The 26213-nt window shown below is 32.2% G+C and overlaps 1 protein-coding gene and 1 non-coding gene across 2 annotated transcripts in view; both read left to right on the top strand.

Moving 5' to 3' along the window:
• Nucleotides 1-26213, top strand: part of LOC132715922 (low-density lipoprotein receptor-related protein 2-like) — a 155495-nt gene that overhangs the window by 40008 nt on the left and 89274 nt on the right. Inside the window, 11 exon segments of the mRNA XM_060699036.1 lie at nt 13713-13829; nt 14652-14765; nt 15237-15356; nt 15998-16132; nt 17593-17694; nt 18036-18161; nt 19096-19221; nt 19857-19988; nt 24049-24131; nt 25930-25989; nt 25991-26037. Coding sequence (XP_060555019.1) covers nt 13713-13829; nt 14652-14765; nt 15237-15356; nt 15998-16132; nt 17593-17694; nt 18036-18161; nt 19096-19221; nt 19857-19988; nt 24049-24131; nt 25930-25989; nt 25991-26037 — 1162 coding nt within the window.
• Trnam-cau (transfer RNA methionine (anticodon CAU)) lies at nt 23515-23606 on the top strand. Its single transcript is given in 2 exon segments — nt 23515-23551; nt 23571-23606. It is a non-coding gene; the product is annotated as a tRNA-Met (tRNA).

Raw genomic sequence — 26213 nt, 5'->3', positions numbered from 1 at the left:
TTTTAAGTCTTCTTATCGTGAAATTTAAGTGTGTAGAGCGCTGATATTATGCATTTTGCATAACCTACTATAATGGATATCTACACAAAAGTCATATTATATTAGTCATACACCCAGGTCACTACTCAAAAATATATTGACGTGCCTGTGATATTTTCGTTCTGGGTCAGAATCACAAAATAGCACAATATTTCGCCGCGCGATACAATTAGTTGGAAATTCAAAGCTTCTTTGAAGAAAATCGAAATGTGATTGTACCCTTCTGACTTTCCTCTATATTAACACATTATTGTTCCGGATTTTTATGAAGTTTTCGTGAAGAAATTATTTCCGTCGTTGGTTCTGGTGTGCCCAAAACATGCAATGCGTATGCAGAAAATGTCACTGAACGGACTCCAAATACATATATCGACTTATTACTCACATCTGGATGAGCGGAATTTCACATATATATTTTTACCGATGCTCAATTTTGAGATCCATATGGGGTTCCATCCCTGTGACACTTGCATGGTGTGGTAACTCTGAAACTTTATCTCATGTAAACAATACCACGTGCGGTGCGGTGCATTTTGAGAATCAAGGGATATTTTCAAGTCTTATCACATTTAACTTCATGATTTTTTTCTACATGCAATTAAACAATTACTGAAATATCTATAAGTTTATCGTTTAGATTTTAGAGTTTTACCTTTAATTCAGTGTTCAGTTCTGGAATTATGGTCAGTATAGAAACTATGCGAATAACCTTCATTTTATACAATGGGTCATCTTTCTGATACCGATAGATATCAAAGCACTGAAAGTACTGTTGGAAGGACCCCACCTTTATCATAGGAAATTCCCAATGCGTGTGTAATCCAAAAAAACATAAGGAAAACTTATGTAGGCGGAGAGCTTCAATCTAACAGAATTAACCGCTGACTTATGACGGTTAAAATGTGACGTCATTTGTTTTTCCGTTTGTTTGCACTACTCATGTTCAGTGGGCTTTAATGTCTTGGCCCAGGTGCCCCATCCACCCAATAATTCTGTGACACTCATAATCAGTTGAAATCATAGGCAATTCTGTTACTAATATAGTAAATAAGTGAATTGATAGATAATACTATTGCATTATGAACACAAAGAACCACTCAGTTTGACCTAAATCGGCCATGACTTATATAACTACTTCATAGGAATTCAAGACCATGCCATAAGCATTATTTAATCATAGTTAATGAAGAGACTTTTTTATTTTTAAACTCAAGGACAAGAAAAGCTCATCATGTGCTTACATTTGTAAGTTCAAACACATAACTAATTGTGTTTTAGTATGAAATTGATGTACATTTGCTGTTTAAAGTCATAGCAAAACAAAGAACAATGATTTAAAATAAACTTTTATTGTTCAAAAACTTGCATAAAAGTAAAAATATATGTAATATAAAAAATAAAATGATTAAATATATGGAGATAATGAATTTAGTTTGTCAGATAAAATGTGTAAAAGGAACTCCACTGAGGTTTTTTGACATGATGAGACTGAAATTTATTTTCTAGTTAATGTACCACTCGATGTATGTTTTGACCACTAATCTTTGAGAAAAAAATTTCAGATCATTTGCGCACTTCGTTTTTCAAAGAATAATTATTTCAAATTGTAAAAAAATGACACAAAATGAAAGCGTTTAAAATCATATCACGCAGATCAGGCTGAGAAAAGCATAAAAAAAAATGATTTCAATTTATTTCAAAGATATTTCTTCACTATCTGTGCATATATTTCTGTATCAAGTGCCCCGGCTCATTTTTGTAGAAATTCAAATGTTACGTTTTTAGGCTTTTAAACCTCAATGGAGTGAGTCCCTTTAAATTATTTGGTACATATTGAGGTGACACAAGTTATAACAATCTGAATGAAAGAAGCTTTAATGCAAGCGGCCAGTAATATATTGGGGGTGCTGTTTTAAGGATTTTTTACATACAAGACTGACATTATACAACAAAATATAGTCAAAAGTAGAAATGTGCCCATAAGACTTGAATGCCTGCGTTAAGAACAATGCTTATATTGAGTGGGTAATCAAAATATGTACAGAATTAGACAAGCCCACTGGCATCATATATCAAGCCTGTTTGCCATTATTCAGAACTGAACCTTAAAGCTTCAGATTGGGGAGAAAGATGTATACATACAGTGAACATTTGTGATAAATGTTTATGAAAATCTAGCCATGTATATAGAAATATACTCTCATGTTTTAAGTTATTATTTGACTTTTGATCCAAAGTAGTGACTTGATCTTTGCAACAGACACCTGATTTTTCATACTACATTCCAAACTCACTAAAGACTGTTAAATTTGTCCAGAGTTTATATGAAAAATCTTTATAGATTTCAAAAGCATTCAAATATTATCAGTTATAAATCAATTTTTTGCATATGATTTGGTTAAGGAAGGCATAATGTTGTATAAATTTTGTGGAATGTAACTGAAATCAATCACTGACCTGTGTTTTGATATATTGTTGAATACACCAATTATAAATTGAATCCTTAAAAGGTGTACAAATCTTATTGGTTAGCTTACAAGAGCATTTCTGTTTTCATATTTTTACTAGGTAAAAGTACAAAGAAATGATATTGTTATAATTTTTATGAGCCATCACATCAAACCGTGATCAATGTAATATGAAGTATGGGGAAATAAGTAAACAAGAAGTGCATGTTTAACTAAAACAGAATGTATGATTCAGAGGAACACTGTAAAAATAAAGTAAAATAATGTTAAAAAAAAAAAACAACAAAAAAAAATAAAAAAAAGTTGACCATCATTTGGACTTTCATGAGTTGGCCATGCTAATCTTAGAATAAGAACATAAATAAAATACAACATTAAACAAAAGGTAGTACAAAAAATACAATATGATCAAAAGTTTGAAAGTGAACACTTGTTGGTAAAATAAACAAGAATTTGTAACGGAGATACCAACGTCCCCCGCCTCAGGGAAGTTTTATATGAAGCAAAAAATTGTGATATTTCAAAAGATTGAGGCAGGATCTAAGGATTTTTCAGTCCAAAATTATGATCAATGCTAGATCTGCAAATGCAACAATAAATTTATTAAAAGAAATAAAATGAAATACACTGAATTTTCAAAATATATCATTATAAGCTTTGCAGGATTTTTGCTTATTTTATAGCCGTTATTGGGACATATTCCCAATTGAAAATAGTATATTATTTTTCCCAATCCAAAGGAAAATATTCCCAATTGAAAGTTTACAAAAATATAAATATTGAATAAAGAATTCTAAAATCTTTGAAAATAAGGGCTTCTTTACTGCAATAGTGTTTAAATGTTTGAAGAAGCCATCCTAGGCAGTGATTGCTTGCATACATTTAATCACTGCAAACTTTCAGTCATGCATTTTTTCCCAATTTTAACAAAAATATCGCTGAAATTTCCCAGTTGCATGGGTATGGGTTATGTTCCCAAAATCCTGGAAAAAATCCCTGCTTTGACCTCTAAGTGTGACCTTGACCTTGGAGGTAGGGGTGCAGGTGTTGTGCATGACATATCATCTTATCATTGTGACTATTTGTGCCAAGTATTTTCCAAATCCCTTCATCTATGAAGAAGTTATGGACGGGGCATAAAATATACAATATAACAGACTTTGTTACCTTTATACCTCTAATTGTGACCTTGACCTTGGAGGCAGGGTGCAGGTGTGTAATTGACATATCGTCTTATTATTGTGGACTATTTGTGCCAAGTTATTTCAAAATCCCTTGAACTATGAAGAAGTTCTACATTGGACACAATATATACCCTTTAAAAGACTATGTTAATTTTTTACCTTGAAATGTGACCCTGACTTGGAGGTAGGGATGCAGGTGTTGCGCATGACACATTGTCTTATTATAGTGAATATTTGTGCCAAGTGTTTTCAAAATCCTTTGATATACAAAAAAGTTATGGACGGACAAAAAAAAACCCCTATAACAGGCTATGTTAATCTTAGACCTCCAAGTGTGACCTTGACCTTGTAGGTTGGTGACCGATTGTTGCGCATGACCACATCATCTCATTGTTGTGAACAATTGTGGCAAGTATTTACAAAATCCCTTCAAAAGATAAGAAAGGTATAGACTGGACACGAGATATATCCTCAAATGGACAATGTTGACCTTGAATGAGCAAGTGTGACCTTGACCCTGATGGTAGGGGTCTGGTTGTTGCACATCATCGTCTTATTATAACAAACATTTGTGCCTAGTTATTTCAAAATCCTTCAATAAATGACAAAGTTATGGACCGGACACGAAATATACCCTGTAACAGGCTATGCTAATATTTTGACCTCCAAGTGTGACCTTTGACCTTGGAGGCAGGTGACCTGTTGTTTGAGCATGACACATCTTCTCATTATTGTGAGCAATTGTGGCAAGTATTTTCAAAATCCCTTTAGAGATAGGAAAGTTATAGACCGGACACGAGATATACTTTCAAATAGACAAGTTGACCTTGAATGAGCAAGTGCGACCTTGACCCTGGAGGTAGGGGTCTGGTTGTTTCGAAAATGACTCATTGTCTTATTATAACAATCATTTGTGCCAAGTTGTTTCAAATTCCTTCGATTAAAAGCTTGAAGTTGATAAAGATTTGTTCATACATATTTCAACAGAGGGCCATGTGTATATAGGCCCCTGGAGCGGGCCAGTTTAAACCCCAGGGCTTTTATTGACCAAACTTGTAAGACACCCGTTAGAAGATGTTTCATGATGTTAAGTTTTTACTACACACATATAATGTAAAACAAAGACCTCTGCACCACCCCCCACCCGGCATGGCCAATTTTTATACAAGGGCTTAAATTTGAACAAACTTGGTCGACACCATAAGATGTTTCATGCTAAACATCTAGGCTCTAGCTCATTGGGTTTTTTAAAAGAAATGATTTTTTAAGTTTTACTATACACAAATAGTTAAAAACAATGAAACCCCTGGGGCGGGGGCCAGTTTTGACCCCAGGGGCTTTTATTTGAACAAACCTTGTACACACTTACCAGAAGATGTTTCATGCTTAATATCTAAACTCTAGCTATTTGGGTTTTTATCAAAGAAGGTTTTTAAGTTTTTGCTATAACACATATAAGGAAAATCAATGACCCCCGGGGAGGGCCAATTTTGACCCCAGGGCTTTTATTTGAACAAACTTTGTAGACACTTACCAGAAGATGTTTCATGCTTAATATCTAAACTCTAGCTATTTTTTGGTTCTTTAAAAAGAAAATTTTTAAGTTTTTTTACTATATGCATATAGGGAAATTCAATGACCCCCTGGGGCGGGGCCAATTTGACCCCCAGGGCTTTTATTTGAACAAACTTGGTAGACACTCACTAGAAGATGTTTTACATACCTTTAAAAGAAGATACTTTGTCTAAGCTCTAGCTCTTTGGGTTCTTTAAAAGAGAAGATACTTTAAGTTTTTTCTCTTTTGGTTGCCATGGCAACCAGCGTTCTATGAACAATATTTAGAGGTGACCACCAAAGAAACATTCCTGTGAAGTTTGGATGAAATTGGCTTAGTGGTTTATGAGGAGATGTCATTTAAAGTAAAAGTTTACGGACGGACGCCAGACGAAAAAGCGATCAAAAAAGCTCACCCTGTCACTTTGTGACAGGTGAGCTACAAATAGTTAAGTGATCTTATTTTCCTGGTGAATAACTGGTGGCTCAATAAAGTTCTATACATATTATGATATTTCAAATATTGGAAAGTTATCTCTAGTTCTTGGTGAAAGACTGGTGACTAGTTTTCTCCTCAATGTCATTTCTTATTCTAATTAGATTAAGTCATGGTACTATATTCATGAGGCTTTCGACATCACATCTAAGAACTCATTATCCAACATTGCAAAGGGCAGGCAGTCTCCTGGTATTCCAATTTCTTTTAAGTTTTATAAAACCACAATATTTCTATTTCTTTAGTGTTTCCGACATGAAGACACATCTACATGTATCTTTCCTTTTCACTCCTGCTTTTACTGTTCTATCATATAAGCGCCTCTGTTTCCTGAAATATTTGTTTAGAAAAAGTTAATTGCAAAGTTAAAAGTCCACTTGTAAACCTTGCCGAGCTCGAACTTACAGCAGTGAAAGGCTTAAAGGTTTAAAGTCAAGAAACTAAACCAATCAGTCACAGACACCCAAGTATTTTATCTATTTGCTAAGCAGCAATTTTTTCAAAATTATTTAAATTCATAAATGTGAGTGATTCTGATAAGCTATAGACAGCTAAGTGATGATAAGTATCATGATCATATATGTCAGATATGTCGGAGTGCTAACACTGCTTACTGTGAATATTCAATATTTTAATGTGAATTGTCCTGAGGTAAAAAGGAAAAGAAAGCTGAATTCCTTAATACATGTTACATGTCACAATTGTTCTTGCTATTAATTTTGTTCCTAATTTCTTGTATAAGATATTTAAATACACTGTAATTCTTTTTTATAAATTTGGCTTTTTGTGACAATAGTCTATCCAGTGACCGAAGCTCACTGACTTAAAAATAAACTGTCCTGTGTCAGCCTTTAAACAAGTCAAGAAAAAAAAAGCTACTAGAATATAATAATTAAGAATATCATATACAAATACTTCTAAATAATCATGTACCTCTTCCTTAAAAGCCCATGCTATTGAAAGAAACATTTTTTCCATTTGTTCACTTCAAGGTTAGTCAGATTGACAGTCTCACATTTTAGCCTTGATCTCTCGTGATTTCATTGTCATTGACCCTAAAGCATCCTTAAAATCGATATCCTGCTGTTCACATTCATAAATCTTGACATGTTGGCACGAACTTCTGAAACATAAAAATATAATTATTATTAGATATACATATAGTATCCCAATAATATATGTTAGTTGATATCAAATCAATAATTTAAGCAGTGTTCGAAATTAGCAGTAGTCCGATGAGCCCGAACTACTAAATATTTCTCCTCGGGCTATCAACTTTTCACAGTAACAAGCCCGACCAGCCTACTGTATTTTCAGAGGCAATATAAACAAACTGTTTTGAACAAATGAATCGTGCTAGTGAAAATGTCTTTTGGACAAGTGAATATTCCAATCTAGTAGTCCGACCAGCCTAGTCGATTCAAATCCTAATTTCTTACACTGTTTAGAAACAATTTGTTCAAAATTGTCAAGCATTTAAAGATTTTTTATAGTATACTATAGTAATTATAGTGTATATACAGTATGTATTAAATGTCTTTACTATCTACTATACTGTCCTGAAATTTCAAGAAAACAACTATCTTTAAAATCCATTTTCTCAGAAGTTTGCAAAACCAAGTGAATGAAATTGCTCTGGGTTTGTATTATTCTGTACAACTTCTGATCACAAAAGCTTCAAGGACATTTATGAGTGAGTCAGGTCCTATCCTGAAAGATTGTTGTTCAAGTTTGAAGACAATCCATTCAAAAATAACAAAGTTATAGCCACTAATATCAAAAATCAAGAAAATTTAGACATTTACCTTGAATGTTAATATGGTGGTCAAGTTAATTTAGTTTAGTCTGGTCTATTTGAAGGGTTGTTGTGGCCAAGTATGAAGACAATACACCAAGATCTGAAAAAGTTATGAACAAGGTTAAAGTTTGATGACAGCAATGGGAAAGCCGTCATGACTAACAATATATTTAATAATTTTGGCCCTAATGCAAACTGAAAATTCTAGCCTATAAACACTGTTGAGACTAGCTGTTCAGCATTTTTTCAATAATAAATAAATGCAATGATAAAGTCGGTAGCTTGCAAGTCTTCTAACATTTTTACAAAGAATGAACATATATATATTTTTTCCTAATAATTCTACAATGATGTTCAGTCATTTATATTATAACAAGATATCGGAAAGATTATAGATATATCAGAAATGAATTGGCCCGTGGACTTTAATGTCAATCATAGAGCTCTTATGCAAAATGTAATGGTAAGCAAACATCCAGCATGAAATTTTCAAGTAGCCACAAGTTAAATAAAATTATTAAAAAATACTACTTGTCATGATTCAATTACTGCTGGAAATTGACCCACATGTTTTATTACAAATTTATTACATCAATATTGTCCATAGAAAATAATAAAATTAATTTTCAGTCTCTTTCTCTTTGCGCTTTCACACAGATTTGAATTATTCAAGTCCATGATTTTCAGAAAGGAAAAAATCTTCTGATCATCAAACACTTAAAATTACATATACCAACTGCAAATTGCAGTCTGTGCGAAAGGCTGTCTGTCCTCGGACCTCGCCAAATAAAAATCAAGAGGGCCAAGATAAATTTTTGATACAGTTATCGAATATCAATTGTACACACAGTTAAAATATAATATATTATAAACTTATTTCTATGTAATTAGATAGTCTATATACAATAGAAATGAAAAAAGCAAATCCTACACAACAGTCAAACACTGTAAATTCGAATCAGGGTCAGCTCGGCCCTTAAACGTACTTGGCCCTCGAGTCAGCTCGCCTTTTCCAACTCAGCACGGGTCAACTCGGCCCATAATTATATATTACTGGTAATGATTACTTTTCTTACTTTTGATATGTTTTCATCATAACTTTCATGGTTTAACATTTTCACACTAACAGACATCTACTCAAGGATATTGAAAAGTTTTATTGATGAAAGTACCAATTTGTACCCCCAATTTGTATGTGAATTTGTAGAGAAAGAAAGAATTTACAATTTAAACGCATTTTATGCTACTCCAGATTTTTTGTAAAAAATATCGTTAAAAAGGCATTTGTCATATTAAAAAACAAACAGTATTAAATACAATAAAATTCATTGTCACAAAAATTCAATCTAAAAACTGTATTTATTGATCAATATTTAACATATATTGTCTTGATATCTCTTCTTAAGATAATTATTTATCTTAAAGATAATTTCAAACAGTATGTTATTAACTAAACAATCTAAACAATCTATATCCTAATATATATATGGTTTTAATAGAGGACCGAGTTGACCTGTCCCGAGTTGGTATAGGGCCGAGTTTACCTGTAAATTCAATAATGTAAACAATCCTTGACCTAATTTCGTTTGTCTAACAAATTAACATCTGCAAACACAAAACGATTATGAACAAAGAAATAAAAGCATTTCCACAAACCTTTGCGATGTTATTCATCAGCAAATCTATGTCTTGGATGGAGAAATCTGAAAAACACGAACGTTATTCTGTCGATGGTCCGAACAATGGCGGGTGTGCCCACAGGCGCTAGTCACATAATCAAATATTTTTCAAAATCGGCCTATATATGTATATAAAGATATATCTTTATATACATATATAGGCCGATTTTGAAAAATATTTGATTATGTGACTAGCGCCTGTGGGTGTGCCCATCTTATTAGTCAAAACCAAGTTTGCATCCGTTAATTCCAGAATACTTTTGAAAGACTTGTATTGTAATCTTGTTTTTTATTATTTATATAATAATATTTTTGTTTCAAACGCTTTGATTCTATGATAGTTTGCGAACCATTTTTTGCGAAAATAGTACGCCTTTTTAAGGCCACATATTGTATCCATTGTTTCCTCTTGAGTTATCGACGTAAAAAAAATCAGCGGTGGCATAAAATGCTATTCAATAAATTGCTAAATATATACAATAAATACTTTCATTTCCCTTCGGTTGACTTATATGTGAACTTTTCAGCATCTCTGCTACAAAATTACACCTTATTTATATTCAATTTATTGTACATAGGTACATGGACACAAACTTTTCTTTGGCCTAATGCGTAATAATACTGATGTTTTTTTTTCGTACACGTTTAAGATTATGTTCCATTGATGTAAGCTAACATTGAATATCATCATTTCAAGTTTTTTTGAACATCAGCTTTTTCTTCAAGTCATCCACGTTTGAAAGTATACATATAGTTCTGCTGCACTACTTTCTTGGTCGCATTAACTACTTATTTTCTATTGAGCTTAAACAGAATTCAATTAGGTGTTGTTCGTTCTTTTTCAATATAGGCAGACCGATACTATAGAAAGGAAATTTTTTTTTGAAAAAATTTCCTTCCAATAAATCACTTCTACCTACAGCTTTCCGGTTGCTCCAAGTAAGAACTACAGAGAATTTTAAACACAGTATTAACTGATAGGTCGCAACATCTGGAATTATTGGCGTCCGCGCCGAAGCGCGGCGCTCTTATGGAATGAGATCAGATTTTGTGAAAGGGCGACAGCAACTTCTCGAGCCTTTTAGTCGGTCATAATAAAAGCCGAAAATTCCGATCGGTATGAGGGTGCTTGATTATTAAATAAGAATGAAATGTCGCGATATGTTACAATGAATTTTCGCAATGCAAACATTTACAAATGAAATAACCTTTTCCGTCAATAAATCGCGCTCTTCGAGGTTTTTTATTTATCATTTTGTAGTACACAGTCGGTTATCATGGTATGTTATTGTTGTACATGTATCCTAGAATGATCAGTTGATGACCTAAATATTCCAAAAACATATTTATAGATATATCTTTTTATCACTCCTATCGGTAAATGCCGGTCTCTCCCGGTCTATTTTGACCAGGATTTACTAGTGACCGGCGAATAGTACCACACGTTTATTGTCCGGTCTCTCCCGGTTTTGGAGTAGATGTTTGATATCGTTACAATTAGAAAAAAAGCAACAATAGCATGTTTCATTTTATCTATATGAGATAAAAACAATAAATATGTACACGGATTTATATGTAATATAAATCCGTGATATGTACAATAATTGAGAAAAAGGTACATTTTTTATGGTATTAAAATGACATTATCAACTTTGAAACATTTTATTTAATTATTTAATTTGTTATTCGTGTTTAGTAAAGATGCCGAGGAATTATTCAAAGTTACAAATTAGATTTTATGAATTATTCAATTGATCGATAATTTAAAAAATGATAAAGAAAAATACAATGTACATGTACATGGTTTAAGAATAAACAATATTATATAATGAAAGATAAACTAGAATTTACTGACTTTTTCCAGTTAAGCTTTGACTTATAATCGTCGGTCAATATGACAATTGAATTCTTAAAATTTATTTTACAATTTTAATAAAAAAGAGTAGTAAAAACTCAGTATTGAAATAGCACATAAAACACAAAAAAGAATAAAAGAAAACAATATTCATAAAATTTGTATTTTTTTTAATTAACATTAATAGATATTACAATTATTGTATAATAAACAATTATGCTCAACATGATCAACATGGTAATATAACCAGTGTCATATTTTTACTAACTTAAAGTGTGAACAGATACCTTAAGGGGGTCTTCGCTAATAGCGATAACATAATAAGGGACAAATGTGTGGTACGTGTTGATCATGCGTTACACATATGGATTATAAATGATTGCATACATGTATATCCGTTGCTATTAATAACCACGATCATAAAGAAATAACAAGTAATATTCTAATCTCTAGCATGCCAATCAAAGTTCATAATGAACAATGTCTTTCGTCCGCTCATTCATAAGTGGTATACATTTCTGGTAGTTTATAAGAATATCTTGTCATCATTTGTGTACTAGTTCATCTTCACTTGCTGCATTTCTTGCTTGGACGCCCTTTGATGCTTTGCATCAATGCTTTTCTTGTATATACATTTGTAACAAGTTTAATCAGGAGATCACTAAATGAATCAAGGAATTTTTAACTGGTCATTTTTTAAGATGAAAAAAAATTACCTATTTACGAACATGCATGCTAGGAGATTATAAAGTGTTACACTTTCTGCGTCAGAATAACAATTGACTATACAATTACACAACTTTATACGATACAGATATAAATGTTATAAAGGGGTTCCCATAAGTATTTTCCACTAAAATTTATTACTCTACAACACTGAAATCGGCTGTCTTTACACTATTCTAAAAATAGACGTCGCGTGTGTTGACTTTCGGACAAGCGATTTATAGCGAGTACACAATTAACCAGCGAATATTTACTTTGTTGTACACGCAATATTTTAAGAAATTTTACGGAATAATTTTATTAAGGAGAAAACAAGCTGGAAATAGTGTGAAAAGGAAAGGGATAACAAAACACTGTGTTTACGGTACTTGTAGAAGTGACCGAGATACCCTGAGAAAATGCAATTAATTGAATTGGATTATAAATGTGAAGAACGCCAGTTTTGTTTTTGCAAAACATTTATAATACATGCGGCAGTGTTATGGAAAGATGAAAATATAACAGTTAACACCTTCTAAAATCTTACAAAAAGGAAATTAAGGAGATTATGTAATATTAATGTGTAACTTTTTGGATTCTCCCGCCAATCTGTCTAACACGTATAAAGTGAATATTGGAACGTCTTCGGCTATTAGACTGACGGAAAGGGCCGAAAAGTTGCGATTGTGACTTGTATTTTATAATTAGTATTTCCTCACCTCAAATTGGTTTTGGCTTACCAGAAAAGCCTTTGACTCTGTCTCAATCAATTGAGAGTTCGCAGCACTTTGAAATCAGTTTTGATGGAAAAATCAACGCAAAATAGTGATGTTTGGCAATTTTGAGATGACCCCTCGTTGCCATGGTAACAAGAAAGTTAAGGTTGAGTATGCCGTTACAAAGGCTATGTCCAGTCAACATTTGTGCCAAGTTTGAACAATATTGAAGCCTATAGCTATTTGAACTTGTAGCAGGATGCTTTTCAATGAAAACAGCCATTTATGAAGTAATATGTTAAAGGAACTCCACTGAGGTGTAAAGGCATAAAAACATAAAATTTGAAAATCTTACAAATATCAAGTATAACATTTACAATGAAAAACTCTGCAAGGATAAAAAAGAAACATACTCGATTAAAATTTTTTATCGATTTTATATGCGATTATTAGCCGAATTTTGAGAGAAAAGCGTCGCAACGCTTTTCATGTCTCGGTTATTTTTCGCAATAAAAAATATTGTTCTGGTAAAGCAGGATGTGGGAATGAGCAGAAGTTAATAATTGGCACATTAATCTCGGTATAAAATATTGTAAGTCCCGTCGTGTCAAAAAAAAAAAACACAAAACACCTCAGTGGAGTCCCTTTAATCACATAATTGAACTGCCCTGATAGGAAAGGAGATGTGACCTTTACAAATGCGTAGTAGTGTATTCTTTTTTGGTTAAAAGCACATTATGTCTCAGAAACTTATAATTATTTCCTTCTATAAAAAGGGCAAATAATAGTTTTATAATGATAAGGTAATGGTTTAAAAAGCATGTTAGATGCATATAACCTTACAGTATCGGTCATAAAAGTAGCAAAATGTAAAAAAAAACAATATTAAAAGTAGTATTTTGACCTCCATACAAGAATACTAAATCGCTGCAACTGTACTTATTGCCAAAAAGCAACAGAAGAAAAAGATGGCTTAGGTTATTGGCCGATGAGTAACTTTTTTGAAAAATTAAACTGAATATCAAAAATAAAACGCTTTTGAAAATTTAAAGCATTTCTGAGACATGATGGGCCTTTAAGTGCCACATTTTCATATATTCGACCTGGTGCCCTACCAAGGCTTAAACGAAGACACAATACATAGAAGTTGAAAACATCACACCTTAAATTTATCGTATTCTTAATCAATGACGAAGTACACGTGTAGTGTTATTTCAGGGTGTCGGCGTGCCTCTCTCTTCCGGTGCAAGTCGGAGCGGTGTATATCAGCCGCCTATAAATGTGACGGCGACAACGACTGTATGGACAACAGTGACGAGGAAAACTGCCCACCAGGTATTCAATAAACGTATATACGTACTATCTGGTTAAAAGGAACGCCAAGTAGTCAGTATTTTAGTCTTTGCCCTAAGTAAGGTTTTAGTCTTTGCCCTAAGTAAGTTTTTTAGTCTTTGCCCTACTTTTTCGTCCATTGAGAAGTACTGAACTGTCTTTAATAGGATTTATTTTAAAACCCTTCAGTTAAACGCCACATCTATCTGGGCTGTCGTAAGTCATGGTTAAGTGCATATCGGGATATTGGAAGGTATAGAACAACAAAATGTTTGTTAAGACATTAATATTAGTACCAAACCACATGGCATGATTTTTATGGATATTATAAGTTATACAAGATGCAGACGGGATATACGGAAAGTATGGCCTGAATGAGATGTATATTTATTATTTATTATTATTTAATATTCATGTCAAACATGCTATATTCTCTCGTGATCCAATCAGTACATGTATAATGAATTTATAATAACGCAATTTTTTAATGATAACAAGTTCAGAAAACACAGCAACTTTAGACTGTTTTCAAAAAAAAAAGCGCGGGAAAAGACACTACAAGTTTTTTAGTCATTTTTTATTTTTTTAAAGTAATTTCATTTAACTCGAGAAATGTAACATTAAGAACAAAACACAATAAAAAATAACTTTTTAATGTAGAAATACTTTTTGTGCTTGTAAATTCATGGTATATAGGCATTGTATACAGTGTTTATTTGAGAAATTTATTTGCATTCTTGTAATCCTTCATGCTGTTTTACTACAATGTCGTAGGCTTATAATTTATGCATGCATAATTATATATAGAAAAGATGCATTTTTCAGTAAAAGAATGTCCTGCCGACAAATTCCGATGTAACAACGGGAAATGTCTCGGTTACCATTGGAAATGTGACGGCGACGACGATTGTGGGGATATGTCCGACGAATCACAGTGCCGTAAGTAAAAAAATCGTCTTAAAATATTTTCGTTTCACGTATTTGTAAAAACATCAAGTTTCGTCTATTTCACTTGATCTTCTATTTCACTTGTTATTACTTGTTCAAGTGTTATTACTACAAGCGATATTACTATTTCACGTGTTATTTCTAGTTAAAATGATTTTACTTATTACTATAACACATGCTATTACGATTACTATTTCGCGTGTTAGAATAAGTTCAAATGATATTACTATTTCATATTTTATTACCATTACACGTGTTATTGCGAGTATAAATATTATTATTATCATTATTATTATTATCACATGCTATTAAGATAACTTTTTCACGTGTTAATATTGAACAAGTATCATAACCATTAAATATGTCATTACGATTACTATATCACGTGTTATTATTAGTTCAAGTGTAATTACTATATTACCGCACGTGCTATTACTATTACACATGTGATTACAATTACAGCCAATAAACAGTGCAAGCCACAAGAGTTTCAGTGCAACAATACTTTGTGTATACATATACGGCTGAAATGTAACTCGGAGAACGATTGTGCCGACGGATCGGATGAAGGGGATTTTTGTGGTAAGAATACTTTTCACTCCGCGTCACTGTGATAATTCAAAATTTATACAATATATATAATAATGCCTCTGTAACGAGTACAACTGTAACAATAACCTTAGGCTTGTGTTAAGAACTTGCCCTAATTCTGGTAAGAAAATAAATATAAAATTATAAATATAATAGTTATAATGCTAGAGTCATTTTCTGTTTAGCGTCAAATTTCGTATTTTCGTTTTAACATTTCGTATTTTTTACATGTACAGATTTATGTTTGCGTGTAATATTAGATAAATGAGCCTTTTGTAGTGATTTATAACATGTACCCGACGTCACGACATCACATTATATGATAAACCGTTATTTTTGAGAATGATATAAAACTGATTAACGATAAAAAGATAAAAAACATTTTGATAATTGCCTTCAAAAGGCCTCTAAACATTTCTTTTAATGTAAGGTATCTATAAGTGTTTAACATGTTCAGTGTATGACAGTCTTTAAGTAATTTTCATGTTATCTGTTAACATTTTTCATATGATTTGTAACTCTTTCATTTTATAATTAATTGACAGTCATGTATTTATAATGTTATGTCTGCATGTTTTTGTGTTTTTATCATGCTAAGTGTGAGATTTTAAATTTATTCTCGTATGTTAAAGAACATCACGAGTGTCAGCCTGGTCACTTCCAATGTGCGGACAAACGGTGCATAGCAGAGAGACTAAAATGCGATGGCGAAGAGGACTGTTACACCGGCGAGGATGAAAACAATTGTCCGCCATTAAAATGTCCAGGTATTTCCTTGTAATAAATAAAATTTCTTTTTTTTCCTTTATTTGTTTTAAATGAAATTTTGATTATTTGCGAACAAAGTCATTTACTCAGTCAATAAGTGGTTAGATATATTCCATATCAACTGCTTTATATCATGATAAAAATGTAGCTTTTTGCATAATAATGATTAATATGTAACACAGGGGATTCTGTCATTTTTTTCCTTTCCCACTATATATATAATATAACAAGGGATACAACTCAAAATTGCTCAATTCATGAAAAAGTAAATACAACGCAGTATAAAACAGATTTTTTTCTTCTGATTGTTGGACATTGATGAAAGAATCGATAATTTAAAAAAAAAATGACTCACTTTGTTACATGGACAAGATATTATTAAAAATAACCTATCATGTTTCATTTTTACACACGTTCGTAAAATTTTGGTTTGTAAAATTACACGTGTAAAACGACATCTTGTGCAAACGTATGCTCATATAAGAAAGTTTAATCATGTAATCGGTTAAATATCAATTATCCACCACCATCAATTATGCAATCATTAACTTCTGGTACAAAATATTGTAACAATTTATGTTTGTTTTGATAATTTCTATCCTCGGCTTCCATTTTGATGTTGCCCGTATGTTCCAATGCGTAAATCCAACTTCTGTTAGTAACTGTCAATTTCATTGGCTAATGAATAATAATAATCCGGATAATAACGGCATATAGCCGCGACGAATAGCGATTTTTTCATCAGCCAATGAAAATACTCGGAACATAAACACACCTGCAAAATGGACGACAACTTGACAGCCAATGCAAATATTGAAATGTTAGCTATTTCCTGCAATGTTACAGGTTTTAATGAAGTGTTTGTAATAGAACTTGGGTAATGACTCGTTCATATATTAACTTCTACAATAACTTTGATGGAATAGAGGATATTTTATACAGTTTACACGTGTGAATGCATTTAACGAACCCGTGCTGGTAGTGCGAGGCCACGACTTGTATCCATTGTTTATATATTATATATATAGATTTAATAAAATAATGACAGATTTCCCTGTGATATGTAATATGCAAGAAAATAGATCAAACACCGGATGCCGATACAGACCGGAATATCTAGCTATCGGGTAATTGTTAAGCGGAAACTCGGCAAAGCCTCGTTACTGCCGTAAACAGTTACCCTCGAGCTAGATATTCCGGTCTGTACCGACAGCAGATGTAAGATCCTTATAGACTTTCTTAACCCACTGGAGTCCGCTTCCTAGAATAACCAGAACGTGTGCTATATGAAGAAACATGGTCCTAAACCAAGATGGAAACGAACTCACGATATCTCGGTTGAAAGGCAACTAACTGCCTTTATTACAAGGCCACGATTAACTAGCTTCATGAAGAAAATGATAATGTATGTATTTATACAGCAAGATTAAAATAATGCACACCGGTTTTATAATTTCAGCTGATTCATGGAGATGTGGGACCGTTCGTCAGTGCGTACCGATTCAATATAGATGCGACGGGGCTTTGGACTGTAGGGACAACTCGGACGAAGAGAACTGCAGTATGTTTTTATGATAAGTCTTTTCATTATATTTATATATAACAGGTGCCTTCGGTTTTGTTCAGAATTATATAACGCAATTTACAGAAAGTATTTATTGGCAAGACTGGTGTGCTATGGTACTTGAAATACAAATTTACCGGCGTCATACACCGGTTTAGCAGGTATTTCTTCCCTTGACCACGCTTCAAATAATTTGTCTCCCTTTTACGGGTGACCGATTTACGTAATGCAGAGTTTGTACTATGGTGGGGTAAATAGGGAGAAATGCTACCGTACAAAAACAGAAACATTTTATAACTTTCAAGTATTTTGTCTACATATACTTTCTCCATGCATAGCTTCAAGACCACAAGACGGTTGTTTCAAACATGAGTTAAAGTGCAGGACCGGCGGATGTATTCCTAGTCAATGGAAGTGTGACGGTCAACCAGACTGCTCCGACTCTACCGACGAGATTGGTTGTGGTAAGTGAAAAAACATCATATCATAGCATGACTCCATCCGGTGTTATACATTTTAGTATAATCTGGGTTCAACTTTATGTTTCCTCCATGTTTGCACAACATGTAGACTGATAAAAATGTTTATTCAGATCCTTTTTGTGCATTAATATTTCCTTCACAACTCGTTCATACCGCCATATTTCGAGTATGTAAAATTCAATGTGAATGATTTGTTGCGAACACAAGCACCTGTTACTTCCGATTACTTTTTGATTTATTGCAAGCTTACTTCCGTTTACTTTTTGATTTATTGCAGGCCAACTACCGATTACCGTTTGATTTATTTCAAGCTCACTTCTGGTTACTGTTTGATTCATTGCAAGCTTACTTCCGAGTACTGTTTGATTTATAGCAAGATCACTTCCGCTTACTGTTTGATTTATTGGAAGTTTAATTCATGTTACTGTTTAAGCTACCGTTTTCTCTTTGATTTATTGTAAGCTTACTTCCGATAACTATTTGATTTATCGCAAGCTCTACTTCCGAGAACTAGTTGAATTATAGCAAGCCCACTTCCGATTAATATTTGATTTATTGCAAGCTCACTTCCGAGTACTATTTGAATTATAGCAAGCTCACTTCCGCTTACTATTTGATTTATTGCAAGCTTACTTCCGGTTACTGTTCTAACTTCCGTTTCCTCTTTGATTTATTGCTAGCATACTTCTGAATACTTTATTGCTAGCATACTTCTGAATACTGTTTGATATATTGCGAGCTCACTTCCAATTACTATTTGATTTATTGCAAGCACACTTCCGAGTACTATTTGAATTATAGCAAGCTCACTTCCGCTTACTATTTGATTTATTGCAAGGTAACTTCAGATTACTGTTTAATTTATTGCAAGCTCACTTCCGTCTAGCTACTGTTTGATGGGCATTTTTATTTTCAGATAAGATAACATGCTCCGACAGTGAGTTCAAGTGTAAGAACGGGAAATGTATTTCGTCAGCACTCATTTGTAACACCCAGGATGATTGTGGTGATAAAAGCGACGAGGATCAGAGTGAAACTTGTGGTAAGCGTTCTTAATCATGTATGATGATGTGCATGAGTTTCACGTGTTGACACAGTTGTAAATTTAATTGAAACAGACTTATATGTAGAAATAATAATTAAAGTAAAATTGTTACTGTGCTGCGAACATTTAACATGCAATGTTTTGTTTAAAAAAATTAAGTATACAATACTGGTATAGATATATCAAAGACACGTTTTCAATGAAACGAATGCCACATTTGCTCACAATTGGTCTATAATGCAAGGTATGTAATACAATGAATAACTATACTTTGATAATATTAAGTAATAGATACAACAACAAAGCACGGAAGAAGTATACATGGAAGTTGTTGATACAAGATCCGATATTATATATATATTTTTTTATAGCAGATAATAAAATGTTCTAGAACAAAATAGTATTATTTATCATATAAAGGGGCATTCTATTATTCTTTTCAAGTGGCATTTTTTGAGAAAATCCAAATGATACATTTCTATTGTTTTCTATAAAAGAATTGAATATTGATGGAAAGTGTATATTATAGACCTATACACAATAAAGATTGGGGTATCAAATGAAAGTATAAATTCTATAAAAAAAAACAGCAAATATTGTCTACACATACATGACATAGTAATTTTTTTCAGCCCCACCTCCGTTTGCGTGTCCTCTGGGTGAATGGGAATGCCCGGGACCAAAAGTAAAGTGTATTAACAGCTCCCTGGTATGTGATGGTAAAGAAGATTGCCCAGGTGGTCTAGATGAAGATATCACGTGCGGTAAGTGTCCCAGAATTATCTTAATTAGCCCGGTGTCATATATTTGCGTGTTACCTTCTTTAAATTAAAGCAGCACGCCTCCAGATTCATTTTGATTTTCATGATACTTTTGAAAATGTATTTTAAAAGTAAACTGTTGTGAAATAGCCAATATGAAGCAATTTACACATTATCAATGGCTCTTACAACCCAGGTATATTACCACAATGAGGTCAAAATATTCGAAAATAGCCTTTACTGCGTTAGTTACGCAATAGAAATATGGTAATAAATATAATTAATCACTCATTATCATACATAACATATAAATTGTTACTTAAATTATGAGTGATCTTATTTTTCCTAAAATCTTACTATATTTTCCTCAAGTTTGATTTGATTGTAATTTTTTTTTTGCTCATCTGGAGGCATGCAGCTTTAATATAAATATTTATTGTCTTCTTTTTCTTCGAAACATTCTTTATAAAACCATCTGAAAAATTAACTTAAATGGAATAGTAATGAATACTAGTTAAAAACAATATTTTATTTTGCAATAGAAACTGTTTGGAGACATCTCTCAATATCATAAAATGATCGTGACACAGATTTTTTTCTTTTTTTCTACTTTAGGTAACAATGTTCTGACAAATTTATTCATTTAAATTATTAATCCGATTTGGTTTTTATCTGTATTTTTGTATATGCTTACTGTATACATGCATATTTATTTCAAATTGAAATAAATATTGTTTAAACTAAATAAAGAAATAAAGATATTTATTAACGTCAGTCAGCTCTAAATATAATGCGCATTTACTCTAAGCAGTAATAAATTGTTTCCGAAAAAAAATGAAAAAAGTACTATTAGATCTAATTGTTATATATTAATGAAAATGAAATTGAAATCCATCCAAAATGAACAACAACACGCAACAACTTTACTGTAAGCTTATCGTTTCACGTTCCATATTTAGGTTTTATATTGTTTGACTTATTTCTTAAGTTATGCGCCTAAATGGACACCATATTTTTCTTTTTTTTTCTTCTTGACTTCCCGCGGTATCATAGTGCTCTCCCTTTGATAACACGATCGTACTTACATAGATGATTCCAATTTAAATCACTGACTTTTTTTTGTAATAAATGTGTATTTTAAAGTTTAAATGCAACAGTTGAACACAGTTTGACATGATAATAAATGTACGATACGTGTACAATATTTTTATTTTCCATAATCTGCTGAAAATAGTAAGAACAACGGTACCATGGGGGACCATCCTATGTATGTTCGCAAATGGATAATTTTATATAAAATTATGCATATACTGTATCTATATATGAAAAAAAGAACTATGGTGGCATATTTCTGCCACCAGATAACCTGATAACAAACTAGTTAATTAAGAGGTTAACTAGTTACGTAACTAGTTAACCTGATAATTAACTAGTTAATTAAGAGGTTAACTAGTTACGTAACTAGTTAATTTTTTCAATAAAGAAAAGATCATAATGGGAAATAAATGCATGTTAGTGCCTGCAACTGCCATCCTTTTATTATATCATCATCTTAAAATTAAGAGGTTAACTAGTTACGTAACTAGTTAACCTCTTAATTAACTAGTTAATTATCAGGTTAACTAGTTACGCAAATACCTAACTAGTAAAACCTGATAAATAACTAGTTAATTAAGAGGTTAACTAGTTACATAAAACGTAACTAGTTAACCTGATAAATAACTAGTTAGTTAAGAGGTTAACTAGTTACGCAAATACCTAACTAGTTAACCTGATAAATAACTAGTTAATTAAGAGGTTAACTAGTTACGTTTTAACGTAACTAGTTAACCACTTAACTAACTAGTTATTTATCAAGGTTAACTAGTTACGTAAACTAGTTAACCTGATAATTAACTAGTTAAGTATTAGGTTAACTAGTTAGGTATTTCGTAACTAGTTAACCTGATAATTAACTAGTTAATTAAGAGGTTAACTAGTTACATAAAAACGTAACTAGTTAACCTGATAAATATAACTAGATAGTTAAGAGGTTAACTAGTTTCGCAAATACCTAACTAGTTAACCTGATAAATAACTAGTTAATTAAAATGTTAACTAGTTACGTTTTTACGTAACTAGTTAACCTCTTAACTAACTAGTTATTTATCAGGTTAACTAGTTACGTAACTAGTTAACCTGATAATTAACTAGTTAAGTATTAGGTTAACTAGTTAGGTATTTTCGTAACTAGTTAACCTGATAGTTAACTAGTTAATTAAGAGGTTAACTAGTTAAGTATTTATTTAACTAGTTAACCTATTAATTAACTAGTTAATTATCAGGTTAACTAGTTACGTAACTAGTTCACCTCTTAATATTAAGCTGACAATAAGGGATGGCAGTTTGCAGGCACTAACATGCATTTTTTTCCCGTTATGATCTTTTCTTTATTGAAAAAATTAACTAGTTACGTAACTAGTTAACCCGATAATTAACTAGTTAATTAAGAGGTTAACTAGTTACGTAACTAGTTAACCTCTTAATTAACTAGTTAATTATCAGGTTATCTGGTGGCAGAAATATGCCACCATAAAGAACAGCTTACACATTAGAGATTTTTTAATAAATTAACAGTTATAATATCAATTTTTGATCGAAAATTGTAATTATATCCATGTTTTTTTATCATTTCAGCCAGATCGATTCGTTCTGTGGCTAATTTATGTCAGATATTCTTACATTTTATTTGTTTTTATTCTGCCGTATTTCTGCTTTTTAGATCTATTTCTTGACGTTTGTGTTTTAAGAGGTCTTTCTATTCATTATCACATTTTACAGTAACACATAATTGCCTTACCTCGTGACGTCAACAAGTTAAAATATATAGATCTTAACAGTACATAATATATTTTTTAGATCTGTCTGTGTACCAAAATAAAACAAATTTTATTCAATAAATTGATGTGTATAATTTGAATCCATTTACAAGATCTTGAACGGAATTCTATACAACTGAAATAAAATTAAAAGCCCGCAATATTACGCTTATTCTCACGCTACTGTACATTATTTACGCAGGCCTAAATAATCAACAACGCGTGACGGATGATTACTATGTACATTTATGAATAATAAGCAATATTCATTTAACATTTAAAGGACAAAGAAGCATGCCATGTGTTAAGATATTTTGCATATCATTCCAAAGTGGAGTCTCAAGTAGTGCCCACATGTATATTTTCATTCATATTTTATCTAAACCTCTCCGTCACGGTTCAAAATACGTTTATCGATATTTGAATATTCATGAGTCATGACCTGACATGCATGCTTTAAAATCTAAAAATAGAACATGGATATTTATGTAGCGTACCGTCGGATGAATTCAAATTGTTTTTGAAATTTGTAGTAGTTTGTTATCAAAAATATTGAAATGGATATATTAAATGAGTTGAAACGTGGTTAAAAATGGTAAATTTAAATAAATACTTGCTATTATGTATGCTATTATGTATAGTTTGAAACATAAATCGGTATAGTAGCAAGTGCCTCGGTAGCGCAGTAGGCAGCGCGTCAGTCTCATAATCACATTAAACAAGAGCGATCTGAAGGTCGTGAGTTCGATCCTCACCCGGGGCACAATACTTTTTTATTTTTTTCCTCATTTTTTTTTTCATCATTTTTGCATCCGTTTCGGTATTTCTTTTCTTTACATAAAAATCTATTGCTTTTCATAATTAAACTGATTTCATTTTTTTTCTTCTCAATATTTCATTGCACTTGTCTGCTTATTTTAATTTCATGTACATTGTATTATCTTTGTTTATTTACTGTGTTTTTTACTGGATATTTACTCCTTATTTATTTTATTAATTTCATCACTTGTTTTATTTTGTATTAACCAGGTTTTCAACGAAAACTGGTTATTATAGTGCCGAAGTCGGCGGGCGGGCGTCAACTGTTGGTTTCCGCTCAATAACTTTAGTTTGCTTTGGCCTATTCGCATCAAACTTGGTGTGTAGGTAGCTTATATCAAGAGGCAGCTTGTTTTATTTTTATTTTATTTTATTTGCCGACATAGAGAGGAACGAATGCGCGATAGGTAACGCCGGGATTATTTTGGGGTTTACGCCCCCACAAGGGTCTTCAGGTGTGTATGTTAAGGTCGGCAAATTGAAATGGTACAAGTATTGTTGGAAAATTTCATGAAAAAAAAAACAAAAATTTTTTCGCAATATTCCCCAGGGGCTATATTCAAAAACCCATGGGAAACGTAATTTCTATTTTGTTCCACTGACAAAAAACTTTTATTATTTTGAATAAAAAAATTTAAAATTTGAATAATTTTACTTAAAAAAGTTAAAAAAGGGAAAATTTGAAAATATAAAAGATACGCATATTTTCGCGGTACCATGGATTATAAAAAACGCCCCCGATAACCCCAATGAGATTTGACGTAAAAACCGTATTTTATTATTTAAATTTGCAAATTAGCCCCCAAAGCGCTATGCAAAAAAACACGCCCTAATTTTTTTCAACTTATTTGATTTCATCGTTTTTTTAATGTAGTGCGAAGCTGTTGTGTTTTCGAGTATGATATGATATTATTATGTGATTATATGGTGTTTTTGAAAACTTCATTGATTGTTGTAATTATGGATTTTTGCGGTTGGCTTTTACCCATTAATTATTTTTCAGATAAAAATGAATTAATGACCGACGTTGCTTCAAAGGTTTTCAAACTAAAGGGTTCTTACCGTTGCACGTGCGAGAAGGGATATGAGAAAATTTCTACAGGTTGCCAGGCAACGGGTATGTTCACATTTTTTGTTTACCATTCACCGTGCATGTATTTTTATAACCGTGATTGTAAACTACTTATGTGATGGAGATATCCTGCGAAACTTCCGGAAATTTGACACCAGACTTATGCTCGGTGTATTAAAATATTGTAATGGGGTCTTCGTTTTAGGTGTAACTTCCAGAAAATAAATATTTGCCGGTTTTGAAAAAGTAATATCCCTTTCACTTCTTTAATGTTTTTTAAAGAGCCAAAAGCAGTTTTTGTGGGGGGGGGGGGGGGTGGGGGCAATAAAAAACTATGTCTTCCGTCTTACGTTTTTCCCGGTGTTTTTGTTAAGGAACTCAGACAATGAAACAATGTTTCCTCGTATCACACATTCCTACGGTGTTTCGTTAGGGCCATACATTTTGAATTTTCCGTCTAGTTACTGCGAAGTGCGACGCGAAATGAATCGTCTATTTGGCGCTTTTGTGTTTTTACAACTTAGCATTTATCTTTATATCGACTTTAAAGTAGGTTTTATTAGCAGATCGAAAAAGCGAAAGATAGATGACCCGCACGGAACACCGTGCATTTCAATATTTTTGTGGGGATTTATTTGGACTTGTACACAACTTATCAGAAATCACATGGTTTTCCAGTCTGTTTATACTCGTCCAAATATATTCACATATTTTACAGATAATTTTGTTTATTTGGTTCTGACTGAGCGCACCATCTTCTAATGATTGTGTATCAAATTACGGTGCTTTTCGCCTTTTACTAAGTATTTTCTCTTCACTAAGCGTAATGTCAAACGACAGCCAGATCCGTTTCGTAAGACGCTTGCATTGCTCTCAAAAGTGGGTATTGGGATACTTTAGTCGTTTACGGCTTACAAGATGAAAAAAAAAACATACGCTTTCTTATCAACTGTCCAATATAGGCGCTACACCGTCCAATATGAAAATATGATTAAATAATAATTATTTTCACCCCCACTTGATACAAATTTAAAAAGCAGCGATGGGGTGTTTGTAATAAGTGATGTAGAATATGAAGTTGTTTGGTAAAACATTTTTCAGGCGAGGACGCCAAAGTTGTTGTTACAACAAAACACGATATTTCATTTGGTAGTCATGAACTTAGTTTGAATGACTGGACGTCAATTCGGTAAAGAACACCGCCTCGCTCGCTGGAATAGATGTGTATATGAAAAATCGACAACTTTTTTTCTCCCGACTCACGGACCATGAAAATTTACAGAATGGCTGTGGATGGAAAGGAATCTTACTGAGGCATATTCAATTTCTTTCTATATTTAGTGTAGATCCTGTAACTAAAAAAAATATGATTTTATATCATAATTAATGATGACTCAAATGAAGAGTTATATCAATATTTCCAAAAAGCATTATTTGTAAATAGATATTACCGAGTAAATATGGGAGGTAATTAGAAAT

This window comes from Ruditapes philippinarum, unplaced genomic scaffold (genome assembly GCF_026571515.1).
Source record: "Ruditapes philippinarum isolate M1 unplaced genomic scaffold, ASM2657151v2 ctg2002_1_1_1_1, whole genome shotgun sequence".
NCBI classification, from domain to species: Eukaryota; Metazoa; Mollusca; class Bivalvia; order Venerida; family Veneridae; genus Ruditapes; species Ruditapes philippinarum.
Note: the sequence above shows the minus strand (reverse complement) of the source record. Positions and strands in the feature narration are given on the sequence as shown.